At 34.9% G+C, this 20947-nt stretch overlaps 1 protein-coding gene across 2 annotated transcripts; it reads left to right on the forward strand.

Annotated features, from left to right (window-relative positions):
* The first annotated feature begins 852 nt into the window (after window positions 1-852).
* MOS14 (ARM repeat superfamily protein) lies at window positions 853-19943 on the forward strand. 2 transcript variants are annotated; one of them, XM_007037010.3, is made up of 27 exons: window positions 853-1201; window positions 2730-2807; window positions 2888-2950; window positions 3368-3415; window positions 3485-3631; window positions 4007-4138; window positions 5319-5359; window positions 6075-6166; window positions 6303-6430; window positions 8552-8627; window positions 8800-8920; window positions 8989-9088; window positions 10386-10467; window positions 13447-13529; window positions 14001-14117; window positions 14522-14573; window positions 14843-14998; window positions 16390-16513; window positions 16619-16700; window positions 16788-16876; window positions 16979-17053; window positions 17151-17205; window positions 17968-18087; window positions 18174-18266; window positions 18352-18497; window positions 19021-19198; window positions 19337-19943. In XM_007037010.3, the coding sequence occupies exons 1-27, from the start codon at window positions 1070-1072 to the stop codon at window positions 19613-19615; spliced, it is 2889 nt and encodes a 962-aa protein (XP_007037072.3). In that variant the 5' UTR covers window positions 853-1069; the 3' UTR covers window positions 19616-19943. The 2 variants fall into 2 exon arrangements, with proteins under 2 accessions (XP_007037072.3, XP_017973541.2); XM_018118052.2 differs by lacking the exons at window positions 853-1201; window positions 2730-2807 and having other exon boundaries at window positions 3490-3631.
* The last annotated feature ends 1004 nt before the right edge of the window (window positions 19944-20947 follow it).

The following is a 20947-nucleotide window of genomic DNA, read 5'->3' on the forward strand; positions in this document are numbered from 1 at the left end:
AAATATCAATCTTTTTTGGTAAGCTCCAAAATCTATTTTCAAATTTCAAGCGGGACCATTAGTTTTCAAAATAGACACTCCACCCTAAGAGTGCAAACACTGTTAATAGAGCTTATGAAAAGACTAAAATAATTTTTTTATTAATTTAAAAATTTATTATTATATTTTTTTTTAAAAAATAAGGAGCACGGTCGATGCTCTCGAACGCCCCAAGAAAAGGGAGCGCTGCTAAGGAGAGGAGCACCTAGTGCTCTCTAGATGGAGAGTTTTTTTCAATTAATAAAAAAATTAATAAAAAATTAGTAAAAATTATATAATAATAATTTTAAAAATTAATCAAGATAAAATTATTTTTTTATCCTTACCACGTCATCAAACTAACAAAAATACCAATAATTGACTAATGGTTAGACCTACATGTTCAGTAAAATATATTTTTTAAATTGAAATGTTTATTTTAAAAATTAATATACTTTTATATAATTTTGATTAAAACTTAAAAATAAAGATATTTTAATTTAAAAATTAATATAAAATATAAAAATTTAGAAAGAAAAAAAATATAACCGATTTGCAATCAATTTGATTATGGAAAGAAAGAAAAGCGACCAACAATACTCCCCGCATTGACAATCTGCTGAGCGGGACCCCAATCAGACTGACGGAACCCATTAATCATAGTCCATCTATAGTAACATACAAAGTTCTCAACCATCGCGTTGACAGAGAGTCAAATGTATACAGATCGGACGGCTACAACTCACTCCCATTCTCCATCACCACCAATCGGAGCTCCCCAAAGACCCCACGAAGGCCCGAATTCACTGACGGGCGCCAAAAACCCTCCCAAAATTTCATTTAGAAAAAACAAATCAAAACTCAAAAGAGAAAGAAAGAAAAAATAAAAAACCCTTAAAAGCAATCAGGGAAAAAAATTAAATAAAATTAAATCAAATCAAATCAAATCAAATCTCTTAAACATAGACTGAAAGAGGGAGAGAGCTTGGTTTTCTTTGTTCTTATTTCTGCGAGTGTACAGTTGAATTTTGAAATCGAAGAGAGAAGAAAAATGCAAAGCATGGAGCTACAGAACACTGTGAAAGAAGCCCTAAACGCACTGTACCATCACCCCGACGATGCGGTGCGTATGCAAGCTGATCGATGGTTGCAAGATTTTCAACGCACCATCGATGCTTGGCAGGTATTCTCTTCTTCCATCTTTTTTTTCGGGGAGCTTGTTCGTTCGATTTGTGCAAATAAAGCTGTGTTTTTGGATAGGATTATTTCCATCGCTTTTTCAGAAAGCTTAGCATTTTTTTTATATTTTTTTCTTTTGCATTTTGATTGGTCGAGGTTAAGTTCAAATGGTGCACTTCATGATTATTACTATTAGTTTTTCTTATTGTGCTGTGCTTATTGCTGTGTCTGGTTGAGAAAATTATGATAATTGAAAGGAATTGTTAGGATTTGATTTTATTAATTTTTATTGAGAATTTTGATTCCGAAAATGGTAAATTTTAGGCTTATCAGATTATATATATATATGTCTCTTGAGTTCCATATGGAGTATTCAAATAGGAGTGAACTCGAATCATTTGCATTTCATACTGGTTCAATAATCAATATAGAACATAAATGTCCAAAAAATGGCTCATCTTAGTGAAGGAAGCCAAAACTAATATCTGATAAATCAAAAGCACATTTCTATGTGATAGATTTAAATCAAAGCACATTCATATTAGCATTCCACACTGAAAAGGATTGTGCTGTGTAACTTACCTAGTCTCACATCATAGAAAAAGTTCATGGAACAATTTCTGCAACAGTTATCTTTAGCCACTGCCAACTGACCCTTGCACCCTCTTGCCATCTTCACTCTAGTAGGTTTAATGACTGCCTTCTGGCCTTTGTATTGAGCTCATTTGGCAAGGGGAGTGTAATATTGAGCATGGTTTAGCATTTGGATGTGATTCAAAAATTTTCCTTGAAGGTCAACTAGGTTATAAGTGTGCCATTTTAGTTTGTCTGTAGCCCATTGCTATATGTGCATGACTTTAAGATGCTAGGAGAAGGAGAACAGAGAAAAGGACAAGTGAAGGATTCATATGAGGCACATAATGCTTTTAAGATTGTCTCAAAGATATAAAGTACAGGCTTATTACTGAAAAGTATTCATTTATTCTTCTATCTACATGCCATAATTATCCTGAGATTGTCTGATTAAAATATGGTTGGTTAACTGCTACAGGACGCAACATTGAGTCCTCTCTTATGTAGGGTTGGCTACATGGATCATTTTGCATGCATCATTGTGCTCTATTTAGAATCATGTCTCAAGTAAGATTGGTAGCAGCATGTTCCTTTCTGATTGTTTCCACCTGTCTTCTGGACTTTTCCTCCCCTTTATTTGACATGGTTGTTCTCCGTTATGGCACATCTTCATTAGGAGTATTCTTTGGCCTTCATGTTGCATGCCCAAACACCTTAAATGTATCTCCCCGATTTTGTCGTTGATTGGTGCTACCCTACTTTCTCAAAATATGTCTGGTCAGCTTGTAAAATAGTGTCTGGTCTTAAATTTTATGGTGACATAAATTCCTCTTACAATTTACATTCATTTCTTGTTTTTCTCCCTTCACTTTGATCTATGTTTCTTGTTTTGCAATTTTCCCTTTCCTTTTATCTAAATATTTACTCATATTTCATTTTAACCTTCTTTCTCCTCTTAGGTTGCTGATAATTTGCTTCATGATGCCACTAGCAATCTAGAGACTTTAATATTTTGTTCACAGACTCTCAGAAGCAAGGTAACTTTAACATGCACTTATTTGCTCAATGTTCAAGACCAAAATCTTTTTTAACATGTGATGGTGCAATTGATTGATAGGTACAACGTGATTTTGAAGAATTACCATCTGAAGCTTTTCGCCAATTAAGGGATTCTTTAAATGTGAGTTGGTTTTATGTATATTTTTGACCATTGAATAAGCTTGGATTCAAACACCATATCAACTGCAAATAGAATTGTCTTATAAAAATAGATTATATTCCTTTTTTTCTTAAGAAAAATTTAAAGCTGCACTCACTTTCATAATTTCAAAGTATAGGAGTACAATCATAAAACTTGTATGGTCATTTGTTTTATTAATTTTTTATTCTTGTTATTCTGATTCAGAAATGTAAATCACTTATTGTTATTATTTATTTATTTGTTTTTAAATCTGCCGTCTCCTGCCCAGTTAACATAACTTTATATTTAAGTTGCTGTTCTGTTTGTTTTAAGTACACACACAGAGATGCATACTGCTATAAATAATACTTAAGCAACAACTGTAATGATTTAATGGAATTGATATTTCAAATGCAGAACTTGTTGAAAAAGTTTCATAAAGGGCCTCCTATTGTCCGGACTCAGGTACTATACACTTGCAATCTAAATTTTTTGGTAACAAAACTTTTTTTGCTCAGTTATTTTGCTTTGTAGATTAGCATTGCAGTTGCTGCTTTGGCTGTACATGTTCCTGCTGAAGACTGGGGAGATGGTGGTATCGTCAATTCACTTCGGGATGAGATGAACTGTCATCCAGAGTATATACCAGGATTTTTGGAGCTACTTACTGTCTTGCCTGAGGTATGTATAAATTTTAGGCTTAAGATATCAAGTCCCAGTTTACTTTCATGCTATATAGTTAGGCATATATATCTGATTTCACCTTCAGCTAGATTTTTTTTTTTTGAAATTCTGAACTCGTAGTTGTCTAATTAGTTGATGACTAACTGGATGTGCATTCCATTTGATCAGAAAGCTACTATCCTATTTGACGTTCTCCTGATGCCTTATTATAGGAGAGAGCTTCAAACCTTCTAAATGAACTTGGAAATATGGCAAATAAAAGTTCTTCCTAACATGTTAAAAGTATAAAAATGAATGTTAAAATAAATTGGTTTACTTGTGGCTACGTTTACGGTGTCTATTATATTGACATTATTTTTTGTTTACAACCAGGAAGCATTCAACTACAAGATAGCAGCTCGTCCAGAACGACGCCGTCATTTTGAAAAAGAGCTCACTTCACAAATGGAAATTGCTCTGAATATACTAACAGCTTGTTTAAATATAAGTGAATTGAAAGAGCAGGTGGGAGCTTTTCTTATTTTGTTACTTCTATTTGTAGTTTTATTTAGCATCTGATGTGATGAACTAAGAATGAAAGAGAAAGGGGGAAGCAAATAATTCACAGCAACTACAGAAGAGAAGAAAAAAAGAACCAATGTAAAAAGAGAAGCTCAACCTGTAACCTTTTGTGATAAAGGATATTAACTTAACTGCCCACATACATCTCCTCCTTCAATTTGCATTGCACTTCTGATTTCAATAACTTGAGGATCCTATGTGATTTCCTTAATTTCCAATAGTGAAAGATATAAATAATTCCACATGGGAAGAGACATTCAACAGAAAGAGACATTCATAATTCAAGACATTTAAGACTAAGCATTAATTTCTCTCTTTGACCACTGTATATCACAGCGTAATTGTTACATTAACTTGCCTGTGTTAGTTATATACTTGCTTGGCATGCACGTGAAACCTTTTTTAACGGTCTTGTGTGCTGAGTTGAAACTGAGTTTTTAGTTTTAAAATTTGGGTCTGTTGATAAGGTAATTTAATCTTAGTATCCATTGATAGTTGGCTTGCATAAATGTAGCTTCTTCTGCTCAGATGATAGGGTGGGCAGGGGGGAGGAGCTGCTTATGGCTCATGCACAAGCTTGCATAAATGTAGCTTCTTCTGCTCAGCTGGTAGGGTGTGTAGGGAGAGCTGCTTATGGCTCTTGCTTGTTAACAAAAAAATTGAGGCTGAAAGCTTAGAAAAGAAAGTAGCTTGTTCATTGACAAGCCAAATTCAAATGCATGGCTAGTTTGTTCTATAGCAATAAAGGTGGGTATGCTGTTCAAAAGGCATTGTTTTCCCTATGTGGAGTTCAAGTTGCATGTGTGATTTGAAATCTAAACGTGCTACTAGGAGGGAGAGAAAGTAGGGCCTCTATTTTCGCTGCCCCTTTTACTTCCTAGTTGCTAATGGTGTGATGTCAGAGATATATCTTTTCTTATGTTCATATAATATTGAAAACAGGAAGGAGACCTCTTTTAGTTTGTTGACTTGTTAACACTTGTCCGGTCAATATAAGTTTTTATTAAAATACCCCCCCCAATAAAAAAAAATCATTAAGATTGATGTTTTGTTACACATTACTTATCTGCTTACTGTTGATTAAGTGACTTCTTTTGTTACTTCAACATGATTGATTTATCAGGTTCTTGAGGCTTTTGCTTCTTGGCTTCGGCTAAAGCATGGGTATGTGTTTTTTTACTGTAGTTTTTATTTATGGACAATACTATGTTCCAAATTTTTGTTTCTCTAGGGGATTAATTTGGTTGATTTATGCAGTCTACAAGTTTGGACTGATTGCTTGTTATGGCACTGTTTCATGTTAATGGTGCAAAGCTATAGATGATATTATTATTGGATTTTTATAAGATTATGGGCCAGCAATTAATGGAGGATGAAGGATTTTTGGTGATTCTCTTCTCCTCTTTAAAGGCATCTTGAGTAAAACTTGGTATCTTATAGGTTGGGTTGTCACTTGTGTTAAAATGAGCAAGAAAATTTTTTGTTGTGCCACGGTCTGCAATTGGCATGCCCTCTAAACGATTTTTGATATTGCCTCATGGTCATCAACGTTTATTTCTTGATGCTGTATTAAGTCCTTGTCCACTGGGAGAATATCTAGTCCTTGTTTCTCAGGGTATGTGGGGTTGTATAGGTTGGTTGGAGATGGAAGCTGCTGCTTGGTCAGCATTACTGAATGTGGACTTCACTGGTTAAATTAATGGTGCTAACAGCTAAGTTAGTCAACTTTTTGGTTGCTTATACATATGCCTCTTTGACAGTAAATTTATGTCCACCTCGGAATCTTTAGGGAGATCATTATATGATGACCTTCCATACTCAGACTCAGATTTGAATTTACAGTCATTCATGGGTTGATTTTAACTTCTGTTGGTTTCAGGATCCCTGGATCTGTGCTTGCAACTCACCCATTGGTGCTAACTGCTCTTTCAAGCTTGAACTCTGATATACTTTCAGAGGCATCTGTAAATGGTAATGCATTCTTTAGAGAAAATATAATTTGTCAGTCAGCTCTTTTGCTAAAATATTTTGGTAGTTAGATCTATCCTTATTGGAGGGAGGTGGTTAGGTATTGGGTTTTATTCATCATTTTCCCCTATTCTTGCAGTTGTTTCTGAATTGATACACTACACAGCATCAGGAAGCTCTGGTGGTGTTTCCATACAAATGCCATTAATTCAAGTAATTGTGCCTCAAGTTATGAGTCTCCAGGCGCAACTTAGAGATTCTTCAAAGGTATGGCATTAGTTGCATTCAATGTAACACCAGACCCCCTTGCCTTTCTCGAAGAAAAAAATCCATCTCGTATGATGGGGAAATGGTGTATGTGTGAGATATAATACAATTTCTTAAGACTAATTTGATATACCCCTATCTTTTATTTTTGCGTGGAGTTACACTATGTTTGGATTGAGGGGAGTAGAGGGAAAGGCAAGAAGGGAAAAGTTGGAACCCCCTCCCCCTTCTTTGGATACCGTTTAAATGCCCCATTTTTCATTTACCCCAAATTGGGGGAAATGGAGAGGAAAGGAAAGGAGTAAAATTTTTTAAATGCTAAATAGCTACTATACCCTCATTATTTTCTTCAATTTTCAAGGAATACCATTATAGTCTTCAAGCCTATCCATTGAGACAGCCTTTGAATCCTGTGGCAGCTCATTCATCAACTAGTTTTTGTGGTCATTAACTTTGGCTTCTACATATTTATACAGCACAATAAGAATGTTCTTATTTTAGTAAAAACAATTTTGAGACTAATATTAATACAACATTTTGATTATTTTTAAGCATGAAATGTTATGAGGGTTAAAGACATGCTGCTAATGTTATTGATATTTACTCTTTTATCTCAGCCAAACCCCCTCTGTACTTTGCTTTCTTGTAGCTCTAATCAACATCTTATCTTATGGCCTTCAAATTTATATTTATGGTTTTTCTTTACTTTGTATGTATATTTTTCATTTCATTTCATTTCGTTTTGTTTTTGTTCTTTCTTTAAGCATATTTCCTTTGTTTTATATGAAAATAAATTAGTAGTTATTATTGGTTTAGGCAATCATACCCTTGATTTGTTTTTTCTTTTCTCTAAATTTATGCTTGGGTCTTGAATTTTTTGCCATTTTATTACTTCACAAGTTCTGGCAAGAAGAGAAGAAGAATGGACTGTTGGAGATATAATGCCTATAGTGGAGCTTGTTAAACTTGTATGAAATTAATTATCCAAGTTTATAATTTTTTGTCTTAATAAGACATATTTAGGTTCGTGAATTTTCTCTTTGGAATTAACTTCGAGAAAAAAAAATAATTGTATAAAATAGTTCCAAACATGCATTCCTTTATGGATTAATAAAAAATACATTTCTTTAGTTGAAATTCTTTTTCTTTCCTTTCATTTTCAACTTTACTTAATTCGTCTAAAAATTATTCACATGATATATTATACATTTTATTTAGAAAGGATATAATTGGAGTGATGCAATATAATATACTCTTTCCGTTCCTTTCCACTCCTTGAACAAACAAAGGATTTTCATAGTTCCTCCCTTTCCTTTCCCTTACTCATTTTACCTATCCAAACAAGGGAATGAATTATCAGTTCCTTTCCTTAGAAACCCCTCTTTTCCTTCCCTTTCCTTTACTAACTTCAATCCAAATATAGTGTTAGTGTCATTTTTCCCTCTGTGTGTGGGGGGGGGGCGGGAGGGGGGGGGGGGGGGGGGGGGAGAGAGAGAGAGAGAGAGAGAGAGAGAGAGAGAGAGAGAGGGGAGGGGTCCAGCGCCAAAAGTTAGGTCTTGGTTGGTTAGGTAAATATTCATCAACAATATACATTTATCTCTAATTTGTAAAACATGCCATATGTTGATCTTGGAGACATCAAATATCATGTCGTCAATAAATTAATCATTCTCACCACATGGTAAAATTAAATTTATTCATTAGCCTTGACCTAAAAGGGAGAAAGTATGAGCCAATTCATTCTCTGATTCAAACATATGAATGGAATTTGAGATGTTTAACTAACTTTATTAATTAGCTGCAATTTGGTATTATTGGGACGAATATATCTTGTATATGTCATAGAAGACAGAAATGTGTTTAACAGTGTAATTTTTGGCATCCTTAGTGCTCTATATTGAAAGAATGATGTTGACTTAATTCCTTTTAAATTCTTTTTATAGCTGTATTGTTTCTCTTTTTGTGATTCTTCCAAGGTTGCCAACCATCTATAATGTTTTGTTTCACTAGCAGAAGTTTCGGACCACTTTGCTTGTGGATTCTCGTTGGAACATCATTACATATTTGAAAAATTATTGTATTTTGATATTTTAATTCCTAAATTGTACTTTGTGCTTTCAGGATGAGGAAGATGTGAAAGCCATTGCTCGATTATTTGCAGATATGGGTGATTCATATGTCGAACTAATTGCAACTGGTAAAATAACATTACTATATACTAATTTCAACAAGTGTTGAATACTTTTCAGTTTTCACCTCTTAACAGTAGATTGCGTAAAATTAGTGCAACTCTTGTTTCCATGAAGAATATTGAGAATTTTGTCTGTGATTTATTTCGGTCCCTCTTGATTGATGGATTTTCTTTTCAGGTTCGAATGAAGCAATGATGATAGTGAATGCTTTGTTAGAAGTTGCTTCCCTTCCAGAATATGATATTGCTTCAATGACCTTTAATTTTTGGCATAGTCTTCAGGTTATCTTGACAAAAAGGTTAGTCCACGCGGAACATTGTCTAGTTTTATGAGTTGTTATTGATTTGAAATTTTCTTGAATACTAGGAATTCCAATATTTCATTTGGTGATGAAGCATCTATTGAAGCTGAGAGAAATCGGAGGCTTCAAGTTTTTCATCAATCCTATGAGTCTCTCGTATCCTTGGTGAGTCTGCTTTTTCACTATTTTGAGTATTCAGTTTTGGTAGCGTCTTTAGTTAAAGGTCAAAGCTATTGTAGTGTCCCTGATGTAGTCAAAGGTGAAAGGTGCCTGGAGGGTGCTAAGGACCTTGTTTTGCCCAGGGTGCTGGATGCTAAGAAAAAATGCTTGCTTGAGTAAATCAAGGTGTTACTACATACAAAGTTCTTGTATTATAAAAACAGGGGTTGCTCTATTTAAGAACATAGAAATGGTGGCACTGTATCCTTTATTTTTATTATCTAAATGTTTTAGCAGAGAAAAGCAGAATTGTCTATGGTCTGTTATTATATCTATATGATGAAAGCAGAGACACATGCTCTCCATGAAGTTATTAGAAGAAAAAGGAAGAGAAAATTAGAAGCAGAAACATATAGGCAGAGAGAGATAGAGAGGGGAGGAGAAAATAAATTATATACCTTTTATAGATTTGTTCTGCACAATGAAAGCAGCCAACAACTTCAGCAATCTTTCCTTTTATTATGTAGCAAACCTAGAAGTAAACAAAGAGGCAATTCCATCTCCAACGAATAGACACTAGTAAACCTATTTATGCATGTATAAAATCCATGTATTTTCCTTTTTGCAAAATTCAAAGCTCAAGCATAAAAATTTAATAAGTGAAAGAAGAAATTCTAGATATTAAAGAGACAATTTACTGAGGCAATGCTTTTGGCACCTCTTGCCTGGCAAAGAGGTGTTCCTAGGCACCAGTGGCAACTTCTGAAAAATGTTGCCTACCTAGCGTGCCATGAGGTACGTTTTTTTATTTGTTCCTCACCTTAGTGCCTAGGTGAGTGCCTTGACTACATTGGTGTCACCTATGGAGCATCAGCAAGTTTGCAGAGGCTAAAGCCCTGCTTCTCTGTTATCCAAAAACTGATATGGTGGCTGTCTGATAATCATATCATTCTTTAAATTAGTTTAGGGGGATTGTTACCATAAGAATTTGTAGAATACAATATTTGTTCCATCCTTATTGTTTTTCTGATCGGGTGTAGTTGGCTGTTTTGAGGGATTTGCATGAGTCTAGCTCTTTGCTTCAGTGTCCTGTATTTGTGAACAAGTATTTTGTGAAAATCAGTGTTAGATATGAGGTATATTTATTGTGACATATCTATCTTTTCTGAATTGGAAGAGGAGCCAACAAATATTCCACGGATAAACTTCAACTGAATGCAAAAGAATGAACTACATGATCAATTTTTGAAATTGTATATTTCTATTGGCTCAGACTTTGGAGTGCCATGGTTTTTCTTCACAGGTTAGCTCCCGAGTTCAATATCCGCAAGACTATCAAGATCTTTCATATGAGGATCTCAAGGAATTCAAACAGACTAGATATGGTAATAATTGGCTCTTTTGTGTTGGCTATTACGTTTTTCTTGTGAAAAGCCTTGTAAATGGCTGAGTAAAACCCACATCCAATTGGATGGTTTTGGTGTTCAAGGAGTGGCAAACATGGGATTTTGGGTGTATTTCTTATGACTTTTAAAGCTCTCTTTGTGATGCTGTATTTTGACATTGATGCGCTGTGCTCGACGTTACATCTCCGAATTATCTTAACATGGACATGTGAATTATAAGATTGAATGTATATTATGTGCATGTGGTTATACCTGTACAAACTCATATATTGACAAGTCTGTGGTATGTATGTATGCATATGACTGAATTTTCCCTTGCTTCTTTATCTAGCAACAGTTAAACAAATATCTAAATAGTTTGTGTAAAACTTTAAGATAAAGGGATAGAAGCTTTATATATCTATCCATTTGTTTGTCAATGTGAGGGTTTAGTTCCCAAACAATACTGGTAATCCTCAAAGTTTTTCACATTTCAATTTGGTATTTTTGTTTATATTCCTATAACATTTTCCTACTATCATGTCACTTACAAGGCATGTGGAGGCAGCTCACAGCTTATTATTTGCATTTTATCAATGAGCTGATTCCAAATTATGTAGAACACTATTGCTAGGGCAATCTCTAATGCGCTTGATGGATGTAGATTCCAAGTGGATTGTATGAGGGAGAACTCTAAGCATGGAATCTAATATCATAAACTGCATGTTCTTCTAGCTTAGTAAGTTTTCATGATTTTGAAATAATTTCAGAAATAGGGTCTTCCCATGAATCAATTGAGAGTGAAGTTCTTGCTGAAGGGCATGGTAATATTGAATTAATCGCTTTCTGGTGTGCCTAGCCTCTTCTTGTGGTGACTTTCGTTCCATGTTGGTTTGTTCATTGGTGGATATTTTATATGCTTATAAAAGTTTGTTTACTCTCTAGCTGAATGTTTCTGACAAACCTTGTCTCTGAACCACTTTAAGTTGTTCAATTTGATAGATTCTTTTGTAAGTCTCTCTCTTTACCTTGCTAGTGCACTGGGATGTTTATGAGGCTTGGTTTAAGTTTAATTCATGTCTTCTGTTAAGAACTTACTATCTATATACGCTTCATCTTTGTGTCTAAAGTAACCAAAGCATCATTTGGTCACCTGCATAATCATAAATTTATCAAGTGTATCTCTTATGTAAAGTGTCATTGAGTTTTGGTTTGTAAATTAGGTCCTTTATTCTTATAATTTGCTCTCAATAATTGTTGCTTCAGCAACTGCTAGCTAGCTATTCTGGTACGTCTTCCACTCAAATGGAAGGGAATCAGCTGTTGTTGGCTCTTGACTTACGATGATTATGTGCTCCCTCGAGGGAACGATTTGTGCTTGTGTAATTTGAAGAGTTGATTTAAGACTATCTTGTAACTGAAGATGATGGAAATTACTTTGGCTGATTATCAGGTGAATTGTAATTGTTTACCGAAGTTTTTATAGTTTTGTTTCAATTGGTTAAGTATAGCATCTACATAAGAAGGAAAATCATGCACAGCAAATAAGTTGAAAGATCAGTGTCCTTTTATGGTAGGGAAGGTGACCATAGAGAAAAGTCTATTATTGCAAAGAAGTCCACCTTTCATTAAGTAAGTTGCATAGCTTTCTTGTAACTGGTCAAAATGTGACAGTCAAGAGATATCATTTAAGAGTTCCTCCTACTATGATTCAGTGTTTAGCTGAGTTTCTGGATTTCCGACAACAATTTTGAGTAATTGGAAGGCTTAATATGCTGCTGTTTATTTAGACTTGATAATGTTGAAGTTGGAATGTTTGTTCTATTGTAACTTGGGATGTTCATTAGATGGCATCTCATTGGAGTCAGGGGTTACTGAATAAAAGCTCTAACGTCTTATGAGCTTAATGAGTGCTTGTGCTGCATATTTCTTACTTTGGTGGGAAAATTTGCAATAATTGTAGATAATTATGGGCCTTTTATTTAATTTTTCCTTCTATCAAACATGAAATGCTAAAATAAAAGTGTTAAAGATTAATGGTTTGGATTACGTTATGGGACTGCCTAATGTTTACTGAGCCTTAATTTCAGCATCCTATCAGTGCTAGATTTTGGAGCCAACAATGGTTTTTAGTTTGTTATTTTGTTGCATTTAATGCAAGGATATTGAATGTCTAATTGTAGATCTAAGTTGCCTGTTCAGTGTGACATGTGCAGCAGATGGCCAAGCCACAGGCTGGTGCCTCCCAAGGAAATAGACTCTGCAAATCAAATTCTAAGTACTATATAGCGGATGTTGTTCATACATTAGGGATTAGATGCTCTTGGTTTCTTAGGTGGTCTACCAGCTTACCTTGATGATTGTATAGGTACTATATACCATCACCTATTAGAACCAGCATGTACATGTTCTTTAGAATTTTTTAGGTTGATGGAACTTATGTGTTAGGATGTTTAATTAAATAGCAAGAAATTTTTATTAAAAAAAAATCTGGGCATTTTCCTTGTTCCATCCCTCAAACAGGTCTCATTACATCCTTTGCAATCCTGAACAGTATGATATTTTCTTGATTCCTCGTTCCATCACATAGTACATGGTTGATTTTTTTTATCACTTCAAAGAAAAGAGTTCTCTAGCTGCAATATTATATTTCATTAATTGATGTTAGATTATTTGCATGTTTCCTATTATGTAACATGAAGTTTGCTTCTAGGATTAACCTTTCTGTACATTTTTTTCTCTATAACTGAATCAGTAGGCTGTTATCGAATTGTTAGAATAGGTGACTAGATAATTCAATTAGTCTATACTGACATAGTGTAATTTTTTTGTCTAGTCTTCTGTCTGTGATTTGGTCTTAGTAATATTTTGAATGTAAAGGTTATTAGAATCGTTTTTCATCCTTGTTTTTTTTGTTTTTTATTTGAAAGAGATGTTTTGGCTTTGATGAGACCCTGACGGGATCTGTTATGATGCTAGCTGTTGCGGATGTGTTAAGTGATGCAGCTTCAGTTTTAGGTGGTGATGCGACACTGCAAATTCTGTACATGAAGCTTGTAGAGGTATTTATTATTTGCTTTGGTTGCAATATAAACAACCTAAGTTTTTCTTGGTGCTACGTGGGACCTGATCTGTGGTGACTTGGGCAAAGTACCATGGCATCTTGTGGCCTGGTCTGGTGATTTTGACCAAGTTCCAATGGCCATCTCGGTGCTTTTGAATGAGGATCAATAAATTGCTTGAAAACTTTTGATCACTGATTTTCTTCATTCCATTTTCTTTTAAATGATTACAATCTTGGAATTGTAACTATATGCATATTTTTGGAACTCGTGGCATATTTGCCAAGAATAATATTTGCATGACAGGAAACAATTTGGAATAACAAGGTGGAGGTTTAGTTTTGTCTATACAACTTAATTTTGATTGGCCTTTCAGGGAAATTTAGAACTGCAATTTACTCTGTTACTGACGCTATGATCCTTTAGAAAGTCCATAATGCTAAATTGAGTTCTCTTTTTTGTATTACCAAGGCTATATCTTGCTGTGGAAATGAACACAATGAATGGCGTCCGGCTGAGGCTGCTTTATTTTGCATTCGAGCTATATCAAATTATGTTTCAGTTGTTGAAGCAAACGTGATGCCTCAGGTATGAATGATCCTTAGATTCCTCCTATGTGCTTTCTGTTTTAATACATCATATTGATATTGTCCCTGGAAGTGAGAAGCCGTTAGTTGGTTGGGATCTTAACATTATCTTCCACCTCTATGTTTTCATATACGCATCTGCAGTATTGAGTAATGTTCAATGTGACTCGCCTATAATATGAAAAATATAATTTCCTACAAGTTATGTGGCTCTTCTGGTACTATTGTACTCTGGAAATCATTGGCAGTCTGAGAGTTTTACTACATGCAAGTTCAAACTTGAGAAGTGCTAATTGTGTATGATCTTTGAATTTTGCTGTCATCTTATTCGCACTTATGTTTTGAAATCATATGTTACTTTATAATCCATAGAATACACATTTTGTGGTGTCATTGCTTTTGTAGGTTATGGATTTGCTTTCTAAACTTCCTCATCAGGCCCAGCTGCTTCAAACAGGTAATCTATCGCTTCATAATCTGTGAATTTATCTTCTTTTCCTCCCCCAGACTGGGGACAAGGTCAGTGTGGGGTGGAGATGGTGAACATCTCCTTCCAAGGCCAGTGGATGTGTTCTAAGTCCAAAATGCCTGCTCTCATCTGGCAGTCTTGAAGAGGCACAGCTATAAAGATTGCAAAGTAGTGTTCTAACTATTTTTAAATTTTATAGTCTGTTATCTGAATTCATCCTTGCTAATCAAGAATGATGTGTATGTAAAATATGTCAGTTTGCTTAATCATTGGAGCATACTCTAAGTGGCTTGATGCTGCACTAAGTGGTTTCTCTAAATTGCCTTTGGTGATTGATATCCTCATGAGCGGCATGCGTACCTCTGAAGATTCTGCAGCAGCTGCTGCTTTGGCATTTAGACACATCTGCGATGGTATGGTATCCCTCTTGTTAACTATTTTACTGCTTTCTTTATCTACCTTGTGGAATGTCATGGTACGCATCCCAGGACAAGTTGATCTAAAGAATATTTATGCTTGTAATAAAAGGCTTAGAGGTGGTTTGGCATTGCATTTGGCTCCCCAAATGCAGCTTTTGGTAGCCAACACAATGCCAAACACACCATGGTTTGAGTGCAAAAGAAATTTTTTGGCAGCAATATTTGAACCAACTGCGCAATCACCTCCAAGGTGCTTTTGTGATTTGCAACCCATAGTTTGGAGAGGAAAGTACTGAATACCCATTCCTATTCTGAAATATGATAAAATTACCCTTCAATTAATTTCTTCATCTTCTTCCATCAGTCCGTCTACCAACTGAGCTTGAAGTAAGCAACAACCTTTTATATACAAATTGACATATTTTGAACTTAAAATGAAAATATAGAACTTAAAATGAAAATATAGAGGGAATATAACTATTTAGTTTCTAGCTTGAAGTAATTTAAAATTTTTAAGGAAATCTTAAGTGTTCTTTTGTACAAATTTTTAAAATTAAACCTCACAATAATTTATTTTTTGCTAAATTTTAATAATAATTTACTTAAATAGTATTGAAAATGGCTTATTCTTTAATTTTCAACATCATTTCCTCTTTTGACATTAACTTTACACAACATTGTTTCACAGCAATGCCAAACACTTAAAATCTCAAACCACAAATTTCCAGAACAATTTCTCACAGCATTTTTCAGGTCTACTTTCCCAATTTGGGCTTTTTTAAACCACAATATTTATTGCTCTAGGTGCTTGTTGTACTTTCATGTAGCATGAGATAAATCTTTGTTTCAACATTTTGTTGATGCGCTGCTACAGAATGGAACTACCGTCAAAATGTGACAAATGATACTTAAGTGTTTTGGTTAGATCTGTTATTTAGTTTTTTTTTTTTAAAATCATATTAGGATTGGTTCCTGAATAATAGAAATTAATTGTGGGACATAAAATTTAATTTCTGTTCCGGTCTTTTTTTATCTTTATATTGAGTTTCAAGAATCATGAACTCATGATGTGTATGATGGAATCCTGCCTCCCTCCCCAAAAGAAAAAGAAAAGAAATAAACAGCCACCAAAAGAGGAAAAATAAGGAAAAGAGCACAAAGCATGGAAGAACTTTGCTGTCGGCATCATAATATATATTATATACACATACATACATATATATAATGTATGTATATGTGTAATCTTTGTAAATAATTAATGGGATATCCTTGGAAATGATCAAAAAGCCACCTGAGTTGATACTTAAGAGGGTGAAGATGTTTTGCTTTATGATTCTGCATTTAAAATTTTAACTGTGGATTCAAATGGTTTCTGTTGAATGCAGATTGCCGTAAAAAGCTTTGTGCTTATTGTAAACAGCTTTTCCATATATACTATACAGCAGTTAATGGGGAAGGTAGTTTTAAGGGCTCTGCTGAGGACTCATTGCACTTAGTTGAAGCTTTGAGGTGGGTTTGCTACTCAGCAACTATAGGGGCTAAAGATATGGATGGTTACTTATAGTTTTACATTGGCCACTTGTTTTATTAATGTCTGATAAATTATTTCCTCAGTATGGTTATTACCGAACTTCCACCAGAGTCTGCTAAGGATGCCTTGGAGGAACTGTGCTCATCAATTGTTACTCGTTTACAGGTTAATTTGTTTCCCGTGAGCTTAATTTGTATAATACTTAATTTTGTTTTTGTTGACAATGGATCATTTTTATGACATGATTATTAGGAAGTTATCAACCAAGGTCCAGAAGTTTTAGAGAAGAAACATGCTCGTGAATTAACAGTTCACATTGATCGATTTGCATATATTTTTCGGTGAGATAAATGTTCCCTCCCTCTGCCCTCCCCCTTTTCTTTTTTTATGGTTTCTGTTGGTTTATTGAGGTTTTCTCACCATGCAACTGGAACCAATTCTAGGTATGTAAATCACCCTGGAGCAGTCGCAGATGCGATCCACAGGCTTTGGCCAATATTTAAAGCCATATTTGATCTGTAAGTATTGAACAACTTCCTAAATAGATCATCAAAGTGTCAATGTCCTAGTTTTCTGATTTTTACCTGATTTGAGCTTTCAATGCTTCTGATGCAGCCGTGCTTGGGACATGCGTACTATGGAGTCTCTTTGTCGTGCTTGCAAATATGCTGTGAGTCTGCTGTGCTGTTTTAGTATTATTGAGTTGGCTCAGAAAAAGTGGATGTTTAATAGCTGAATTTAGAAGTTTGATTGTCAATTAACATTCTGCCACACATCTTAGATACAAATTCGGCATTCTCCCATCAACGTCTATGTTATGTTGCAAATTGGATTCCTTAATTATATAATTATATTCTCAGTATGTGACTGTTGAATTAGTTTGTTTGCCTGTGGAATGTGGTATGCCTCTTACCATTTTACTTAAGCTAAGGAGTTACTTTCTTAAGTGAATTGAATCTGTTCCATTTGATTATTCTGTAGTTCTACTTCTCTTAAATTCATATTCTACATTTTCTCCCCTTGTATTTTGGGTGGGTGTGCAGCCTAACTGTCCCAAATGATAACATGTGCATCTCTAGAGGATGGTATCTGAATGGCTCTAGCGAGTTGTTAAATTAATTGTGTAATTACTACAGGTCAAGTGGAATGGTAGTCCTTACTCTGTAGGGGTAGTTGCTATAAGTATGTTATTCAGGTGTATTCTTAGCTGGGCCTGGTGTTTTGCCCAGAGGTTTTGGTGCCCTGTCCAGTGACATATGCACCTCACAGGCATTGGGATCAAATCCAAGGATCATGTTAATTCCATGGCATATTTCCCATAACCTGGGAGAGAAGAAAAAGAAAGTGAATGAATTTCCTTTTAGCACTCACTTGTCTGAAAATAATCAGCATTACTAGGCAGTGGCAATGATCTCAAAGTTTTTTTTACTAGGTGAGAACTTCTGGAAGGTTTATGGGCATCACAATTGGAGCAATGCTTGAAGAAATTCAAGGCCTGTATCAACAACACCACCAGCCATGCTTCCTATATCTCTCTAGTGAAGTTATAAAGGTATGTCTTTCTTTGTTGATATTGCTAATTTTACATTTTATTCATTTTGATTAAATGTTGAGAAGTCAGTGACACTTGTGCTGCAGATATTTGGCTCTGAGCCCTCTTGTGCAAGCTACCTAAAAAATATGATTGAAGCACTCTTCAAGCACACAACATGTCTTCTCACAAATATTAAGGTGTGGTTTCAATGACTGGTGTATTTGTTTTTTCTGTTATTTAAATTTGCAAATAGGTCAACTTGTACATATTTTGTTGCTGCAGGAATTCACTACAAGACCAGACATAGCAGATGATTGTTTTCTGTTGGCATCAAGGTGCATTCGTTATTGTCCTCAATTATTTATCCCTTCTGCTGTGTTTCCAGCTTTAGTTGATTGCTCAATGATTGGGATCACAGTACAGCACAGGTATAGCCTCTTTCTTTCTTGCTGCTTGTATTTATTTCATGAGCTTATTTCTGGGTTTGTCTGTGTATATTTATGTCCGTTGCACATACCTGTGGTACATCCTTCTTGTAAGACACTTGTTGCTGACATTTAGTTAGCCTATAATCAAAAGGTTCATCAGATATGTGTTTGCTCCTCCTGTTTGTCTTCAATTGAATATTTTTGTTTTAATTTGGCATGCGGTTTTAAGAGAAACCTTTAACTTTTGGCCATCTATATTGACATTCTGAACCTTCCTCAAATATTAAATACTTGAAGTTTTATGGTTTCTTTTAATGCAAAAGGAAAAAAAAAATGTAAAAATCATTTTTAAAATGGTGCTTGGAAGGAGGAATAAATGAATTTTGAGATGACCAAAGAAGGGAAAGAGGAAATTATTTTACCATGTCCCAAAATGAGATGACATTCAATTACCATCAAAGGTAAATATGATTTTATAATACATGTTTTAAAGACTTATTTTGTGACCATTTTTAATTTGCAGGGAGGCCTCCAATTCCGTTTTGACCTTCTTGTCTGATATTTTTGATCTTGCAAAGTCCAGCAAGGGAGAACAGTTTTTATCTATCAGGGATAGTGTGATTATTCCGCGAGGTGCTTCCATTACCAGAATTTTGGTGGCAGCCCTAGCAGGAGCACTCCCAAGTTCTCGATTAGAAACGGTAGCTTCTACTGCTTTGTTGTATTCTTTATCTTTTATGCACATTGACGTTGATACATTAATGATTAGTAGAATAAGTTAAACCTTATCGGCATAAATATCATTCATGCATGTTTTATGGGGCTATTTGCTACTCCAGGTGGCATATGCACTTCTAGCATTGACTCGAGCATATGGGATGCAAGCCCTGGAGTGGGCCAAGGAAAGTGTTTCATTGATCCCATTGACTGCCGTCAAGGAGGTGGAGCGCTCAAGATTTTTGAAAGCATTGTCAGATGCTGCCTCTGGGGCTGATGTCAGTGCCCTGATGGTCCCAGTTGAAGAGTTATCTGATGTTTGTCGTCGTAATCGAACAGTTCAAGAGATTGTTCAGGGAGCGTTAAAGCCACTTGAGTTGAATATGTTACCTGTATCATAATGGAAAGAATCAAGGAAATATTGGAGGGGCTGTTTTGCTGAGGCCCCATCTTGTTTATTAGCCAAAATTACATGATCTTGTATTTGCTGTTTTATTTATTCTTCATTTTGTATCATTCTTCAATTTTCCACCTATTTTTTAGGTGAGTGTTGGCATTTCTTTTACACTAGGAGAGGATGCGTTGTTGTTTCTTCTGTTAGAGATATGGATTCCGAGTGGTCTCAAATGCATTGGCTTCAATTTTTTTGGTGAAGTTATTGGTATACAGAGTTGTAAGTTTAGTTTGTAATGGGAGAATACTTGAAATTGGTTCTAGTTGTTACAAGAATCAGTCAAGATGGATTGCTTCTGCAGGTTGCTCCATTAGGATTACAGCATATTTACAATGAAAAGAGTGTTCTTTTAGCTTATGCGCTTTTGCGAAGTTTGTTGTGCATCTCATTCTCAAAAGCTGGAATGGTTCCGAGAGAGGAGGAGTTTATGATACATAACTATACCTCCTTTCCTCTTTTAATAGTTTTGTTAATTTATTTACCATATATTATATATGAAGATAATGTATTTGTGCATGCCTTCTTCGCTCAAGGAAATGCTGCAAATAAACTATGCAAGGTGGATTTTTTGGAGATCTTCAACTGCGAAAGACCCCCCTGCCTCCAGCTACTCGGTTGTGCGCGATCCCGGGCATATATCTCTTATTATATTATATCATGGGGTAATTGCTTAAAATTGTGTTGAGGCTAACATAAAGAGAAGTTAGTGCAATGAAGTGAGAAAAAGAGGTCCAGATGTATTCATAGTGGAGAGGAGAGGGGTTCTATGATAGGAAGAGAGGTAGGATTTTAACAAGTAAAACAAGATGCATTAGAGGCGAAAGAAAGAAAAATCAGAGAAATTTGGAAATGTTGAATGCTATGATAGGAGATGATAATAAATTTTAGGAAAACGATATGGAAAGTGTAAAACCGGAGCTAGGTAGTAAATAAGGTGGAAAGAGTTGAGTGAACTTGGAAATCTTTAAAATGCTTAGTGTTGGATGGAGAATAAGATTGGAGCAGTTCTTAAAATGTTTGTGATAAGAGGTGATCAATAAGATTTAGAAAAGTATAGTGGTGGAGCAAGGTAGATAATAAGGTAGAAAGAACTAAATAATAAGAATTATTTCAGAAGAGTTAAGAGAGAGCTTGAGAGAAAGTATCTTGGAGAGGAGTGTTGAGTTTTTAGTATTTTTTAATGAATGGACAGGACTTCTATGTATACACCAAGAGTAGTAATTGATAAGAACATATAATTGATTTCGAAACATGTTAGCCAATTACATATATTGAGGTA

Source organism: Theobroma cacao, chromosome 3 (assembly GCF_053813885.1).
Source record: "Theobroma cacao isolate CCN51 chromosome 3, ASM5381388v1, whole genome shotgun sequence".
Classification (NCBI taxonomy): domain Eukaryota; kingdom Viridiplantae; phylum Streptophyta; class Magnoliopsida; order Malvales; family Malvaceae; genus Theobroma; species Theobroma cacao.

What these genes read in the sequence shown, in the direction of transcription:
- MOS14 (XM_007037010.3), top strand. Translation starts at nt 1,070, where the DNA reads ATGCAAAGCATGGAGCTACAGAACACTGTGAAAGAAGCCCTAAACGCA. An exon ending in CTCCTATTGTCCGGACTCAG is followed by an intron (nt 3,416 to 3,484) that starts GTACTATACACT and finishes TTTGCTTTGTAG; the next exon opens with ATTAGCATTGCAGTTGCTGC. An exon ending in CAATTGTTACTCGTTTACAG is followed by an intron (nt 16,701 to 16,787) that starts GTTAATTTGTTT and finishes CATGATTATTAG; the next exon opens with GAAGTTATCAACCAAGGTCC.